Here is a 17,815-nt window from a genome sequence, read left to right as displayed (position 1 = left end):
CAGTAGCAGAGAGGCCATAATTTTAAAAAAACATACCAGGAAAAATTATACCTCTTTGCTATCAGCCAAACTTTTTTTCTTAAAAAATACCTACTATAAGAATCTTTCCTAGGAAACATCCAGACTCAAAAGGCTCGCAAGATTCTCCCTGCCTCTCTAAGCGCAGACAGACCATAGGCTCCAAAAAATATAGCAGTATCACAGTAAAATAAAAAACATTACCACACTACCAAAGACAACACTGATCATGGATATCGGACAGCATAAGTGTTTCCCAGTCAGAGCAATAGCAATCTTTATGGACGATGAATTCAGAAAATTAAGAATATGTTGCAATAAAATGCCACATTTAGTTGGCCGACTATACACCATTGCACACTAGCGTGTCTGCTGCAGTAATGTTGCATGTATATCGTTGATAAATTAAGGCAATTGATACATCAGTGTGGTTCTTGGAGATTATAAGACCTAAAGAGAGAGAGAGAGAGAGAGAGAGAGAGAGAGAGAGAGAGAGAGATTTTCAAAGACTTCTTTATACAATGATGGCTGAAAACCTTGAGTCACTCAATGGATGTAAAAGAATGTGAGACGAGCTACAAGCGTGTTGCATCCCACATACGTGTGGAAGCAAAGAACCAAAGCCGGCCAACTTCCATCATCCCGCAAAGAAATAGACCTTCTGTACACATGATATTCACAATCCACCTCCAAACCAACAACGCATGAGGGCAAAACTTAGAGATAAATCAGGGACAGGGTCAGCATGTTGCGAAGAAGACAGAACCCTTGATGGAATATGGGCTTGATGACGACTCATAAAAGCCTGACAAATACTTAGTCTCAGGACAAGTCGAAAGAGCCTTGCCCTTCCAAGATGGCAAACAGTAACCTTTCCCGCATGACTTCCTGCCATTTGAAACCCATAACAATTATCACAGTCCAAAAGCTCCAAAAAGTCACAATCCAAAAAACCAAAATCAATATAACCTTGCAAGAGTATGGTGGCAAACACAACACAATCAATAAAAAGTCCAAAAGCTCCAAAAAATCACTATTTAAAAAAACCCAAATCAATATAACCTTGCAAGAGTATGGTGGCAGCTTCAAGTAATTTGCACACGTCATAACACTCGGCAAATCTCCATCTGCTAAAGGTGTTCCAAGAGCGGATGTGCCAGGGGGAGTAGATCCCAGCACAGCCGTTGTTCCACTTACTCCTGTAGGGTGCTGTAAACACAAACAACGGAACATGTTCAGTGCCATACAAGTTTGCAATGCAGGTAGGAGCTTGCGCAAGCTGTTGCAGCTCACCTTCCGGACGATGGTGAGCTTTGGATTGAGTGCTGCCAGTCCTCCAGAAGGAAGCCTTGGAGCTCCTGTTACAAAACGTAAAAAGGCGCGCTGCTGCTCCGGTGTGAACTCGCCCATAATTTCAAGAAGCTACAAAGAAGAATACGGGAGAACCATGATTATTTGCCATATTCAACTGAAACTATCTGGTAGAAACATTTACTCTCTATCCTATCTCACATTTCGAATTGGAGGACTAGAAGCAGTATAGCCATGGTCAAACTTGATGTGCTCCACAAGAGTATCTGCCTGAAATTGTAGCAAGCTTAAAAGCCGAACATGAGATAACCCACCAAAAAGGAAAACACAAGCAATTACTTACTGTCCAAACTTCTTTGCATCCACACAGCAAGTAGTCAAGTTCCTCTTCATTGAAGATTTGAAGCGATAACATTTGGAACACCTTTATCACAGTTTAACAATCAGATATCACCAGGTGCCTCAAATAATTACTATTTATCATATCCCTACACTTCAAGATCTACAAAAAGGGTCATCGTGAAATTTGAAGCAACCTTGCCCACCTGAGACTGAAGATACAATGTACAGAGATGTATCCTGCTTAATACTGTGACAAACTTATACCTAGATGAATCAAGGATAAGCCCAGATTCACCCTTGAATATAGGAAAAGGCTAACATTCACCTTTTAACGAGCATGCAAGTTTTTAGACTCATAGTTATCGTCCACAAAACCATAACCACCAGCCGTAATAACTAAGCCACACTAGATCCCACTGACATCGTTTTCATGTTAACCCAGTGATTGCTTACTACTGAAAGAGGTTCTGCTAACAGGGGGGGCAAAAAAATGGAGCTGGGAACCTCAAAGAAGATCTGTGGAGTGAAAAACCCATTCGACAAACGTGAGAGAGAGAGAAATGAAATGAAATGATATATTAACGTCTACAAAAGGCCAAAATGACCTATGAGACCAACTGATTACAATGATGAGTCTAGTACCAAGTCTGGGTACAAACAAAGAAAACTACAAACCAATAACTGATATGAGTGCTACCGACTCCTATAGGTGGCTGGTAGGCTGAGCAATAGTATCATGCCATAAAGGTACAAAGTGGGGATAAGTGTCACCATGATACAATATAGCAGTAGCATGAAGCCTATCCTGATCGACACTCTGGGTGTCGTGCTAGAATCCTGTGGATCCTCTGCCGCAATCTCCGCCGGTGCTGCGTGGCTCCCCTCCTCAGTCGCAGTCGTCTCGATCTCCCTAACGCTATAGCTCGATCAATGAGAGTACCGCTGGTGTGTGTATGGGTGGGAACCGAGCTCTGTGGTGGTGGTGTCCCCTCTGCCTCTGAGGTACTCAGACTGAAGAAATCTGAGATGCGTCTCTGGGACTGTCTCTGTCTTTGTCCATTCAATAGAGCGTCTCTATGTCTCTGAATCTCAAGTAGGAATAATCCGAGACATCTTTGATCCTGATATCTCATGACTCTATCTAACGAGTCAAAACCATCTCTGAATAGACAATGAAAGCGTCCCCGTATCTCATAGTAGTGAAACTCTGTCTCTGGCTCTGCATGGCATAACTGACATATCCTACTGTCTGCTGGTATGCCTCTGAATCTACCTGTCTCAATCCCAAGCTGGTGTGAAGATGGAAGATGTGCGAATCTGGCCTATAGCACATCGTAACCCATGAGATAGATGTGTGTCCATGTAACAGGGCCGTGTGACAAATCCGTCTGTCGTGAGTTGAAGAAGATGCTCTCTATAGAAAACCCTCTTCGTACCCAACTCCCATGATGGCTCTATCCATGTCCTCTTGCTATCAAGCTGGATAAGATCCTGCCGAATGAGTCTAGTAGTCTCCATCCGTGTAAGAGCCAAGGATGGTGCATCAAGAGAATACTGGAAAGGGGGCAGCCTGTCCATGCTGAAACCATCCTCTGAAACCATGAGCTCATCTGTTCATACCAACATGATGTATCTCCCTGTAATGCCAGCTGTCTGGATGACTCAAGAGCAAGCCTGGCATACCTGTCCCTGGTGGTGTCCCATAAGCTGTGTACAAATGATACTGATCTGGTGAGTGCCTCAACCTCCATAGGTGGGGCAGCCAGCTCCGCTCATATGATGTCATGTGGGACTGAGGCCTTGGCTCTAATCAGCCTAGAAATCATAGATATCAGGGGTCTCTCCATATTACTCCATCCAGCCTTGTCAATAGACGGTCCCCAAACCTGAACCCCGTAGTGCATAACTGAAGCGACCAATCGAAAAGCCAGAGCTTTGTTCGAGGTTCCTGGAACTGAACCTGCGAACAAATCCTCTCTAAACCACCTAGGGCTGCATAGGCACGAGTCAATCTAGTGTCTATTGCCACTTTCGGTGTGAACCTCGGTCCACTAAAGACCACCCCAAGATATGTGTATGCATCAGTGTACTCCATACTGTCCTGCCCATATGTGAAAGTAGGTGCTGATCTCCTAACCCATTGTGGCGTGGTATTAAATACCATGACCTTGGTTTTACCAAGGTTGACAGACAATCCACTATCCTCTGCAAAACTATGCAATGCGTCCAAATGTCTCTGCATACCCTCTGGTGAGTCTGATATCAACACGATATCGTCATCATACAATAAAAGAGGGATCCATGTCCTTGCAAGCTGAGCACCTCTATCTCCTCCTCTGTCAATATAATCAGAGACCCCATCAACATACATACCAAATAAAGTAGAGGACAGTGGGCATCTCTGTTTCACTCCGATAGTGGAGTGAACTATGTCAGATATCCCCTTGATGTGCGTACATGACCCATCACTGAAATGTACAATGCCATAATCCCCCACATCAGCTCTGTGGGTACCCCCAATTCCATAAGTCGGCGCATCAATCTGGCCCTCGGTACTGTGTCAAAAGCTGCAGTATATCCGTCTACCATGTGCTCGACCCTCCTCAATGATAGCTCTGAGTGTAAAGACATGATCTAGTGTGGAGAAACCCCTTCTGAAACCAGCCTGCCCAGGTGCCCGTATGCCCATTCTGCCCAACTGCTCAGCCTATGCTCGAGGATGGATGCATATAACCGTGCCAATGTGTGTCCTACCATGATAGTACGGTAATTCCCCGGCACTGTGGGGTCTCCTGTCTTGAAGATAGGTACAATAGTAGATAATCTCCAAGACTCAGGAAAGCCCTCACACATGACACGGTTGAATAACCATGCAAGCATCTCTGCCAACAAATCCCCAGCATGTATAATGTGCTCTGCTACCAAACCCTCATGATCCTGTGCCCATCTGGTCTTCATCCTGTCAATGGCCTCCTTTACCATCTCAGTGGTAAAGAAGGTGCTCGTAGCCAGACATGGCTGTGGTGGGTCTGGTAGTGGTAGTTGGCCAGGTGCAGTGTATAAAGATGCTTCATACTACCCCCATATCTCTGTAGAAGTAATCACTGGTGGGGGAGACTTCTCATGGAATAGACGCCAAGCCTCTCCTGAATCTCTACTAAGGAAGAGCTGATATAAATCTTGCTCCATCTGGACCAAGAAAGCTCGCTTCTTCCGTCGCACTAGTCGTCGTGTAGCAATGCGAGACTGTCTATAGGTGATCACTCCCAATGTAAGCTCCCGCTGTATCTGAGCTCTCCTCTGTCGACACTCCTCATCATACCAGATGTTATGAGGCATGTGCCCAGAACGACGTCTCTGCCCAGGCTGAGTGTGTGGGTATGCCTCTGTCACTGCCCCATGTAATGTCACTGTCAGCATAGATGTGATCTCCTCCACTGTGTATACTGGCTCTGATGTGCATAAAAGCCTACGTATCTCCTCTGCATAGACTGAGTCAGTCTCTGGTGTAAAAGTATAGCGTGGATGTCTACAACCCCGTGAGGCCTGAGATGTATTGTACTCAAAGGAGACTGATAATGTCAAAAGTGCATGGTCTACTGCTATCCCAACAGGCCTGGGCCCCACTGTGCAATCTTAAATGTGAGAGATAAAGCTCGGATGTGTCAGAACATAGTCTACAGTGCTGGACCCATGTCTGTGTGGAAACAAGCAAAACCTGTAGACAATGGGAAAGTCGTTAAGCCATTCAGTATGGCTAAACTGTGAGTAGTCGTCATCTCTCTCAGGTATCTCCCATACTCTGTATGCTCTCTGTCGTGTGAGCATCTCTCAAGTCCCATCTCCTCTAGCTATAGCTCTCTAAGCATCTCCTCTGATGTGTCATAGAAGACTGTCTGTGAGCTGCCTGTTCGGACATTGAAATCCCTCAAGAGTATGATGTCTCCATCTCCCAGATATCATCATCAAGTACAGAGTAAGGAGACTGTCCTCTGGGTGAAGCATATACTGAAGTGATGGGAGGAAAATAGCATATGGCGATGTACAAGCAGTCTCTACCCTCAGCCTCACCCCCAAGTATCTGGCATGATCATCTCTCCGAACTATGTGCAGTAGTGGTTGGAGCTCCTCTCTGAAAAGAACTGCTACACCTCCTGATCCTCTAGTCCCATGCGCAGTTCTGGTGCATGTCCTGCAAGCTGTCTCCCATCTGTATCCTGATATATGCGACATCAACTGTCCTGGAGCCTGATGAGTCTCTGAGTAGAAAACAATGTCTCTGTCTCTGAAGCTGTCCTCAAAGGCCCCCACATCAAGTCTATACGAACCATTACATATACCTTCATAAGTTCAGAATAATCTGAACTCACAAATTATAAGAGGGAATAAAGCACTCATAAAACTATAAAAGCGCGGGACACACGAAAAGAAAAGAAAAACAAAAACAAACAAACTAAATCACTTTGTTTGCTACGAAACAAAACTAGATAAAACAAAACATTATTAACTTAAAAAAGTTTTTAGAAAAGACGTGTAAAATAAGTTGAGGCAACTTACTTGGCTTAAAACAAGTACTCCACTTTAAGCACAAAAAAAAGGATAAGACATCTTAAAAACTTAATCCTAGAAATCAAACTTCACACAACTTATAACGGAACACATTCTTAAGTCCTCAGGTAAGCTAAATAAGAAATCGAAAAATGAATACTACTACAAACCTACGAAGAGCAAAGAACCAAACTTGACAATATGTGATCTCAACTTCACTGCTTGTCCAAACAGGAAGAATAAGATTATCACCTTTATCATGCATAGCTTGGACAACAGCTATGACATCCCTACTCACGTCGTCAGTGCCCAAGAGTAGGTGCAGGTTTATATAAAGGCCATTCATGCTTTGAACGTACTCTACAAAACCAACGAGCTCAGTTTCTATCACCCTCCGGAGGTGATGGGCATACTCAGCCATGATAAAGGCTAGCAATTACAGTTCCAAACCGCCATCCTGAGAGTGGTCCCATAGGTCTCGCACCGTCATGTAGAGCGGTGCTCTGTAATCACTACTCGTCCATTTCTGTAGAAAGCTAACTTTCCCTTCTCCCTTGCTGCTATAATCTCTGGCATGACCTCTCTCATATGTGCAAGCTGTGAGAGCGTAAGATCATCTCCTAAAAAGATACTTGTTTTCTTGAGGGTTGGCCTCTTCTTTAAAAAGTCTTTCTTTTCTTCCATGGAGGGAAAGCGCAAAATGAGAGCCCGTTCTTTTGAACTCTCCCCATTACCTTCACTCTTCTTGCCCACTCTCCAAGCTTGTGTGTGCGAGGGCTTCTCCACCCCCATCATCGACATGAGGCTCTTCACCTCTTGGTCCACCTTATCTGAATCTTTTAGGCCGGTTACTCTCACGTGTCGAGCGCGTACCCTTCTTCGTTGTTCCTCTTCTAGTGTTTTGTTGATGATGTCGGGTGTAGTCGGAATTTCCTTGCCCTTTCCCTTCTTGACAACTTCAATCCATTTTTCAGCCTCATCCATTTTCTTTTGCGTTTTGGAGAGAACCTCCACCCATGAGGTCTTCTCCTTTATTTCTTTGACTTGTGCTCGTATACTATTCAGCTCGTCGATCATTGATGGCTCAATTTCTCCATCTTCAAGGCGTCTTCCCTCTTTGGTTTCATCGAGTTCCTTCCGAAGGGCTGAGATGCTACTTTTTAAAGCTTGAATTTCATCCCGGAACTCCTTGCGTTCTAATTCCCTCGCCTGTTCCTCCCTCTTTTTCCATTCAAGAATTAAATTCTTCTCTTTCTTCCACTCATCCATGTGGGCTTTGCATTCTTTCAACTCCTTTTCAATGGCTGTCATCCTCTTGCTTGTGACCATGTAGTGCGCCGCCATCTGTCTTGCCTTATTTGTTTCACTTTCTAAGAGAGAGGAGAGAGCAACCTATACGCACCGCATTATGCATACATGTGTTTCCACATTCAGCCTACATGGCATATATTTGCTTTCTGTACGTGTCAATTTGCAATTTCTGTGAGTTCTGTAGTTTCCAAATTCCTTGCAAAAAAATCCCTGCAGGTCTGAAAAATACAGGATTTTGAAAATGCGAAAATTCGGAAAATCCAGAAAAGCCGAGACTAAAGATTCCTATGGGAATTCCTCCTAGATTTTTGAATTTTGCCGTGTGTATGTACCTGCGGGCTGAAAAAAGGGGGGGGGGGGGGGGGGGGGGGGGGGGGGGGGGGGGGAATGTATGTATCTGCGGGCGCGTTGTCACAGCAACAGGCGGAGGTGGAGGATGCGCAGCGTGAGGGGTTTGTGTGCGTGAATCACAGCAGCAGGCGGGGGGGGGGGGGGGGGGGGGGGGGGGGGGGGGGGGGGGATACGCAACGTGAGGGGGGGTGTAGGCTACGCGAGGGGGGTGAGCAGGCTACGCGAGGGGGAGAGAGAGAGAGAGAGCACTTAAGGTGTAATGTGCAGCAGACGTGATTGATGGTGAATGCTCTGGATGAGTGCTTAGTGCGTACTCAAGGTTCCTTGTACTACGATCTGACGACGAGGCTAGGGCTGGAATCTGAGACGCTAGCTGATCTGCTGTCATGGGCTGAAAACTAAAAATGCCGGTACTCATGGCTGGATCTTCGACAGTACAGCAAGGTTATGGCTGAAAACTGAAAACACTAGTGTTGATGCCCTGATCTGGTGCACAAACGCTAGAGATGCTTGTGGGTACTTGGTGCTGGTACTGAGGGTATTGACTTCTGCTTGAGAAGTGGGATTAAAGCTGGGTTGGGCAATCCCAATAAAGATCCCACGATTTCTAAAAAATGTCGCTTATTAATGAGACAATAAACAAGGTGCTTCGTATGCAGTTAAATGCCTAGGCCTACACGTAGCAGATACTGGCTATGCCCATAGAACTAGATGTGCACCTGACATACGGATATGGCAAGGACCCCCACAATCAGAGTTGGATTGGGATCCTGGTGAGTGGCACTCGCCTTCTTTAGAGGCTGATAGGGCCCACACTGTATCTCTTGGGAGGAGGATTATCTCACGCGCAACTCATCGTCCACGTCTGTCACAGGTATGGCGAGATCAACGCATTTCTCCAGCTTTTTGGTGACATTTTTGGTTGATAGGACCTAGAGTGTTAAGAGCCTTGTAGAGCAATGGCTAGCTATACATTTTTGGTCGATAGGACCTAGAGTGTTAAGAGCCTTGTAGAGCAATGGCTAGCTATACACGTAGCTATCCAATCAATCTATGGGTATTTGCTCCGACTAGGACATAAAAGCACTCACAAATTGAATAAGTGATCCAATTGCAACACAAACTATGTTCAATGGTAATGCAAGAGCAAAGACATAGATTGGTTGTCTCCAACCCAGATCTCCTCACTTCTATTGCACAATCCTACACACACGGGATGGTGGACGAAGGTATCTATCTCTTGCCTACAATCTCTAAACACAAGCGCGCGCACGCACACACACACAACACACACACACTCTTTTGAATGCAATTATCACAAGTGGATACCTCACATACTCACATGATGTTCCAGTATGTCCATTCCCACACCCTATGGAGCGGTCGTTAATTCTCCTATGATTAATGAGAGGTTGGCAATATTTTCTGAGATGGATTAGGACATTATTTTGGAATAAACACATTGGTGCCATATAATTCACACAAGCCATAATTGCCCATACTACTAGGTCTACCAACTGCACTCGCAGAATTTCTCATATTGGATGATATCGCAACTCTGCCCTATCTGGTCACATGAGTAGTATATGCTCACCATATGGACACCTAACTTGCAGTGTGTGTATCATTAATCTTGGATCACATGAATAAGCAACTCACTGCAAACCACTATTTGTTTGATCATTGAGACTTGGCTCCCTCTGATTTTCTACTCGCCCACCTCGGGAGTCGCCATGTTTCTTCTTCTATGAGTTCAGCCCTTTTCTTGCTCTTTCTTTCTCCGCCAATTGTGATCTCCTTTGCACATGCACCCTTTGAACCAGCTCTCTGCTCGACAGCCCCTCTAAGCCACCCCTTTACTCGCCTATTCAGTTTGATTTTTTGAGAACGGTTCATTTTACAGATGAAGTGCTGCCCAATTTGGGTTCGGATTACTTGAGGTGGTTGTTACTCTGCAGATTATTATGATAATCAATATGAGATTAGCTAATTTTTTAGCTTTAAGGAACCTTCCAAAGAGAATTTTTGGGTTATCTAATTATGAACTAATTGCTATTATTCTTTAAGCGCATTGGAAAAGCCATGGAATATACATGGTTTGGTGACTTTTTCTTTCAAATGGTAAGAAGAAATTTCGCTATATATATCATTTGTGGCAGTTTTTTTAAAAGCATATACGACAGAGGGGAAGGTTCATGGATACCTGCTATGTTTGGTAAGTCATAACCTCCCGTGGAGGGTCTCAGTGCGAGGTTAGAATTACAAGCAAGATCCTGTCCAATTTTGGACAGGCAATTAGTATTAGCTTTTCACCTTACCTACTAAGATCTTGATCTCTCCGATTCAAGCTAGAAATCATCCCATGACTCCTATCATGAACGCATAAAGCTAGACTCAATTGGTAGATAACTTTTCGATGATTATTGTATGCATGCACAAATTTGACAATGGTGGCTAAGGACAAGGAAAAAAGAAGATTATTTTCCTTAGTCTTGATTGATAGACTATGTAGTAATACTTAAGTTGCATTGCTAAATCCTAAAAGGCTGTAGGACATACATGGTTGTGATAACTCTTGCTTTCAAACATCGGAAAGGATATTTGGATATGTATATCATCTATCACACGTTCAAGAGTATATACACAGAGTTTCAGTTTATGAGATACATGATAATTTTGGTAAACCATAAACCTCCCGTGGAGGGTCTCGTTGAGAGATGGCATAAGCTGGATATTTTGAAAAATGGTTCAAAGTAGAAACAAGAAGCTGCCTGATTTTGATCAAGCTATTCATATTGGTTTTTTACCTCAAAATATAGAATAAATAGTAAGCAATATATTTAGTAGGAAAAACAAACTTCTCTACTTCGGGAAATTCTAGATATAAATTTCAACTTTTCGTACTTAAAGATCAACTAATTGTCAATCCATCGGGTAAGCTGTAAACTAGGACTACAAGTGTGACATGGATGATAACTCGGTCCACTGTTCACCTGCAACACATGGATGCAAGTAAAAGCTCGACCCTTCGGACCCACACTGTCTCTCTTGGGATCTCACGCCCAGCTCATCGTCCACATCTGTCAGAGATATGGCGAGATCAATGCATTTCTCCAACTTTTCAACGACAATTTTGGTCGATAGGACCTAGAGTGTTAAGAGCTTGTAGAGCAATGGCTAGCTATACACATAGCAATCCAATCAATCGATAGGTATTTGCTCCGACTAGAACATAAAAGCACTCACAAATTGAATAAGTGATTCAATCGCAACGTAAACTTCGTACTATGTTCAATGGCAATGCAAGAGCAAAGCCATAGATTGGTTGTCTCCAACCCAGATCTCCTCACTACTATTCGCTCAAACCTACACACAGGGGACGGTGATAGTAGCATATGTGGCTCTAATTGTCGTTACATTTGATTAGTATATGTTTCACTCATCGGGATATGTGTGTGTGTGTGTGTGTGTGTGTGTCTCCTTATGTTTAGAGATTGTAGGCAAGAGAAACTACATAGATTAACCTCTAATGATTAAGGATGGTACCTTATTCATCACATTCACACATTACCACTAATGAACGTAGCACCAAGGAATGAGATCGTTGCACACTCTATGTACTACGTGGACATGCTACACGTCTTCGGAACCAAGGTCTGTCTACATAGTATAAGGCATTATGTGCTAGCAAATTTGAGATCATATTCACAAAACCTACAAGCGTAGACAAGTCGATTAGATTGCGTTTCCAGTTTTGGAGTCCCCCTGCATAAATGCTTTGTACATATGTTTGACACCTGCTGTTACACTTTGGGGGACATCCGGCAACGCAAGCCTGAGAGAGAGACAACACGACTCGATAGAGTTTCGAGCCAAAACGTATTGGCCCCAAAGACCGGCGTCCCTTTTCAATATTTCTTTATTGTTATTGCTTGCAAAGTACAACTCTCGAGGGTCGGACTCTCCAAGACTCTGCATCCAAATGCTCTCGCACTTACAAACTTACCATCAGCCCTAAAAGTACGTAATCCCAAAGTCGCTGCATCCAAAGACTAGCGCTGAAAACTATCACAAGCTGCCAAAACAAAAAATGGAAATGCATACAGCACTGCCACATCATCAATCAACGCGCTTTGCGGAAATGTTCGTACAGCCTACCAAATCAACATGTCAACGCAATCCGTATAACTTCCAAGTGTCATCTCTTTACGCAATTTTTTTATTTATTTTTTGTGTGTGTGTGAGTTTTCTTTTTTAATGATTTAGGCCCCCTCAACAAGACTTTATAAGTTGGTAGTTCTCTGCTTTTCTTCTAGGTTGTGTGTGTGTGTGTGTGTGTGTGTGTGTGTGTTTCTTTTTTTATGATTTAGGCCCCCTCAGCAAGACTTTATAAGTTGGTAGTTCTCTGCTTTTCTTCTAGGTTTTAGGCCCCTCAACTGGTTCGTACAAAACTCAATCAAGTTAGTTCAAGACCCGAAGGTCACTCAGATGTCCTAATTGACTACACATGCAAATACCACAAATTGAAACGGCCCGTAGGGCAGTAGACTTTAGCTTTCACCCGATTCTTTACTTGAGAAACGTTACTTGAACTTAACAACATAGAGTAACTTCACGCCTAAACCTCTGACTGGAATTAACATTTCAAACAAACCACGCCTGGCAGCTAGGCAAGCAACGACACCCTGTAGGCCCCAAAGACTAGCGTCCCTTTCGGTATTTCTTTATTCTTATAAAACTTGAGATCAAACCTCCAAATTCCTACGAGCTGTCCTACTTTTACCGGGCTGAAAATGGCCTACTCTAGCCCGATTTCAGTAGCATAACCGCAATAGGAGGCTTCACAAATAAAATCCACATGCCAAAGCTGATTTCCACGGCACATACGAGCACTTTCCCAAACCTGGCGAGAATCTGCAACACGCTGAATTCTCTAGTTTTCGCCCCGAACTGCGCCAAATCACCCTTACAGCGATCCCATCGCTTCCCCGAAGCTCCTGGGGGTGTTAGGGATCAATTAGGGTCAAAACCCTAAACCTGTAAAAATACACAACAGGCTGTGTTTTTCTCTCCGAATTCACCTATACTTGCGAGAGATTAGCAATTAGTTAATCCAATACCTTGACAAGAGGCTCTTGCCTCAGCATACGCGCATGAATCCACACAGTTGTACATGCAGATGGAAAACGTTCGCGCGGGGCATTACAATTCAATATTCAAGGGGGGGGAGAGGTGCGCGAGAGCAAGGGAGAAGGCAAGCTTTCCATTAAAGCTTGATGACTTGCACCCACTACTCACACACTCTTGCGTTCACTTCATGAAGTAAAACAGCCTCGTCTCTCAATTTGAGCCCCCTCTTCATGTTGGATTGGGAAAAAGCATCTGGAGCCGCCATGTGTCCCTTAGGCCTCTTTTGAGTTTATTTTTTAGTACCCACCAACTTATAAAGTGTAGCGAGGGGCCTAAATGACTTTGAACTGAGCCTAGACATTCTTTTACTGCTCAGATTCCAGTGCCAGCTGGACCAACCATCTCGTAACGACCTGCCCTTTTCGATTGCAGATGAAACTCTCGACCGTCAGTCGTTTCACACTGGCGACACAATGTCCAGCCATTTGTGACTTCAAAAAGAGGGTCTCAAAAATTAAATAAAAATCAAGGGAAAGAAACCAACAACTAAGGTTAGTGGTTGCCACAGCCTCGTGACATAGAGAGCACAGATCATGGCACAGAGGATTCCGTCTTTGACCAAGAGATTGGCATGGACCACCTCTCTAGGGGGAGTGAGTATGGGACAGGCCAAACGAATGCATTGATCAAATGTGTCTATGACTTCAAAGAAACCCTAACCCTAAAATCACCCTCTAAAATCAAAGAAATCATCCTCACTTGTAGGATACAAAAATGTTCACACTTCTCATGTCACGTGACACATCCAACCCTATGTGTCCGTGGACAAGCTACAGCATGAACAGGGTTCAGTCGGTCCAGTCAGTCTAGATTAGAAGTGATCTGGCACTTTTGTGAGTCTATTCGTAGACCGTGCATACCCAGTCACTTAGTGTAGATGCATATCCTCTGGTTGCACACAGCATGATCATAAGCATTCCCATCAAAATCCATCAGAATCAGTCAGGGGAATTTTCCAGTGCATTTAGCCTATTTTACCTATTTTTGACATTTTTCACTTAATATTGTTAAGTGACTTTTGTTGGAAAGTAGGTAGGGCAAATTGAGTAAGTTTGTATATAAGCAAACCTAGACTAGCACTAAATGGCAGAAGAGGCAACGGGAGCCAAGCTCAGCAGGCAACTTCTCAAGCAAGAACTTTGTGGACTTCCCTCCAATGAAGAAGAACCATCTCCCCTAGCGTTTCCTTCATCAGCATCCCTTAGCGATTTCTCAAGCCTAGCCCTGCATCAACCTGGCGTTTTTGCATCAGGATACCATCGCCACAGTACCCCCTTGCCCTAGCGTTTTTGTATCAGCCCGGAAAGACCAGCAAGCTAGCGTTTTTGGACTCTGGAGACACATCAACCTAGTGTTTTTTCAGATCACAACGTTTGCAGATTTGCAGCCTTTGCAGTCTTCAGCTGTTGGCGATTTTCAGCAGTAGAAAGAGTAGCAGATTCAGCCAAAAAGACCATCAGTTTTCAGCCCTTTAGAACCTCAGTTTTCAGCCCTAACCGTGCAAAATTTCAGTGGCAAAGATCCACAGAAACAGCCCCCAAAATCAGCGTTTTTGGACTAGCCGCAGATTTCAGCCCATAGCGTTTTTGGACAGCAGATAAAAGATTGCAGATTTCAGCCTTGAGGTCGGTCTCATCGTCATCGCCGACATAGCCTAGACTTGCATCAGTCACATGCATACAGTTTGTACCAGATTGTGCAATCATAAGTAGACCACTCTCGCCGACGAGAGTGGGGCCTTCGGAGGAGGGTTTTACAACGTCTCTGGTGTCATATTCTCTCTCTATCTCTCCGTCTCATACACTTGCACGCACATTGTCCATTCACTTTGTTTGTGTTCATAGCATTCTCTCATTAAGAACGGAAGGCTCTCCCTTCCATAAGGACAAAAGGAACCTTGAGCACAATTCGGAGCACTCATCTTGAGCAAAGCGCAAACATTCATTCCGCTGCACCTAACATCTCAAATTCATGCAACTTAAAATTTCACAAATAATCATGCATTCTTGTATCATGATGACCGTCCACACATAAAACATAGCTGCAGATACCTCGGGTGCATCTGAAAATCAATCTTATGGCCAGTTTCTTAGCCAATGCCTATAAAAGGTCATTGGATCCTGCTTGTGGTGCGTGCAGAGTGCACACACCCAAGATCATACCTTAATCATCATCATAATCATAATCTTTATTAATCAAGATTCGTACAAAAGAATTCTCACTTCATCATCAATCTTTATTTATAGTTTCTTTCTTTCGATTCATGCTTCTTAGTCTGTCGTCACTCTTTGAATAGCTTAATTACTGAAGTTCAACACCAACTCTTTGTTCTTGCGCTTCAATTGGATGGTTCGTTCTCTTGCGTCAAAACAGACATGATACTTGTAGAACCAAGGCATGCCCAAGAGAACATCTTATCCTCCCAAATCCATGATGTAGAAGTCAATTGAGTCTATAAATGTCTGAACTTGTAGTCAAAGTGATCCGATCAATGGTATCGATGACGTGTAGTGTCACGATTGTGACGTATTCTTTGTCTTGGTATTACCTTCTCGCTTGGTTCTCTTGCAGATACGAAGACGTACGAGATCCGAGACCCCAATTCTCCAAAGGATGCATCCCTTCGCCCAAGAGTCACACCTGTTCAGTGAATAGCCATGCCCCTTCAGCAAATGGTTGCACCTTTACGCCGCAGGGTCACGACTCTACAACAAAGAGACACGACTACTGGCCTAGAGTCATGTCTTTTGACCTATGGTCATGTGTCTTCATCGTGTCTCTTCAGTTTCTATATAAGAGACCTATTGTAACAGTTTAAGCAATCATCAATCAATCAAACACAGAGTCTTCTTGTTGGAATTAGGGTTGCAGAGAAACACACACAGCTTGGAGAAGACGAAGGAAGCTCAAGGCACACAATAGAGAGTGTATTCCTTAGTGTGCAATGGAAAGATAGATAGCTCTAGAGTGATGGACGTATATACAATGCACGGGGGAAAAAACCTCCTAAAGAGGGAAAAAATGCCCCGGCGGTCCTAGTGTGTTCACACACATCACTACCACATGTATATGGTAACAAATCCCCCCTGGAGTGATGCGGTGAACGAGAGCTGGGACATGAGTAAAGGGAAGTGCCATGCCCTGAGGACAGGATCAGTCCACAAAGGGGAGTAAGCCCAAAGCTTTGCGGAAAGCTTCAAGCTTCTCACGAGACAATGCCTTTGTGAAAAGATCTGCAAGGTTGTCCTGTGTTGGCACATAAGCCAAGCTGATCTCTCCTGCTGAGAGCCTCTCCCTGACATAGTGGTAATGCACCTCAATGTGCTTTGTGCGAGCATGAAAAACTGGGTTCCTCGCAACTGCCAATGCGCTCTGACTGTCAGTGTAGATAGTGTTGGCAGTGTCCTGTCCAACACCCAAGTCAGCCATAAGGCGTCTGAGCCATACACACTCAACCGTAGCTGTGAAGACTGCCCTGTACTCAGCCTCACAACTCGAAGTGGCCACAGTAGGTTGCTTCTTGCTCAACCATGATATACATGAACTGCCAAGCATGAAACAAAAACCACTTGTGGACACTCGCGTGTCAAAACAACCAGCCCAATCTGAGTCCGAAAAAGCATGTAAGTCTGGCGGCAATGATCCCCCCTTGGGATAAAACAAGCCAAGATGTAAAGTGCCACTAAGGTAGCGGAAAATCCTCTTGACAGCCTGCCAATGCTTAGACCCTGGGCTATGCATAAATCTGCTGACCTGCGAGACTGCAAACTGAATATCTGGCCTCGTGTTGCATACATAAATGAGGCAGCCAACAGCAGTTTGGTAAAGAGTGACATCAGCAGGATCGCCAGCATCATGTAGACTCAACTTCAAACCTGTTTCCATGGGAGTGGCAATAGGTTTGCAATCCTCAAGTCCAAACTTACATAGCAATGTCTCTATGTAACTTTTCTGACACAAGGCAATACCACCATCACACTGCTTAAACTGTATACCCAAGTAATGATGCAACAGCCCCAAATCTTTCATCTTGAAAGTAGCATTCAAATCAGCCTTAAATTCAGCAATATGTCTCTCATTTGGTCCAGTGATCAGCAAATCATCAACATAAAGAACCACAATGAGAAATACATCATCCTCACGCTTTACATACAATGTGCTTTCTGTTGGACTGTTACGAAAGCCTCGTTTAACCAAATGAGTGTCAGCTTTCTCATACCAAGCACGAGGAGATTGCTTCAACCCATACAAAGCCTTCTTACACTTGCACACTTTGTCCTCTTGTCCTTTTATGACAAAACCGCGAGGCTGCGTTACATAAACTTCCTCAAATATGTCACCATTCAAGAAAGCAGTAACAATGTCTGATTGATGTACATCCCAACCAAAATGAGCTGCCAATGCACATAGAAAACGCACAGTAGTCATACGACAAGTGGGAGCAAAAGTCTCTTCATAATCTATGCCTTTTTGTTGTGCATAACCCTTTGCAACAAGTCGAGCCTTATGGCGATCGATCTCACCATCCGGCTTGCGTTTCAACTTGTAAACCCACTTCGTACCAATGGCCTTTTTGCCAGGAGGCAAATCACATAAAGTCCATGTGTCATTCTCTATAAGTGCATCATATTCTCATTTCATGGCAGCAATCCAATTTTCTGAATTCTGTGCTTCATCAAAAGACAGAGGCTCCTCAACATCATGTAAACTAGACACAGCCAAAGCATAACAATCTGATGCATAA

At 44.0% G+C, this 17,815-nt stretch overlaps 1 protein-coding gene across 6 annotated transcripts in view; it reads right to left on the bottom strand.

The window, feature by feature from the left end:
• Positions 1-285: 285 nt before the first annotated feature.
• KAK (HECT ubiquitin protein ligase family protein KAK) overlaps positions 286-17,815 on the bottom strand; it is a 54,355-nt gene continuing 36,825 nt past the window's right edge. For 3 of the 6 annotated variants that reach the window (XM_086523049.1, XM_086523052.1, XM_086523051.1), the window contains 5 exons: positions 1,673-1,753; positions 1,531-1,599; positions 1,312-1,440; positions 988-1,227; positions 286-906 (listed from right to left, as the gene is read on the bottom strand). In XM_086523049.1, coding sequence (XP_086379175.1) covers positions 841-906; positions 988-1,227; positions 1,312-1,440; positions 1,531-1,599; positions 1,673-1,753 — 585 coding nt within the window. In that variant the 3' untranslated portion in view covers positions 286-840. The remainder of the gene's footprint in view (positions 907-987; positions 1,228-1,311; positions 1,441-1,530; positions 1,600-1,672; positions 1,754-17,815) is intronic. The other 3 variants (XM_086523053.1, XM_086523054.1, XM_086523055.1) reach the window with 1 other exon arrangement.

Source organism: Adiantum capillus-veneris, chromosome 11 (assembly GCF_014529385.1).
Source record: "Adiantum capillus-veneris isolate H3 chromosome 11, ASM1452938v2, whole genome shotgun sequence".
NCBI lineage: Eukaryota > Viridiplantae > Streptophyta > Polypodiopsida > Polypodiales > Pteridaceae > Adiantum > Adiantum capillus-veneris.
This window is presented reverse-complemented; position numbering and strand designations above follow the sequence as displayed.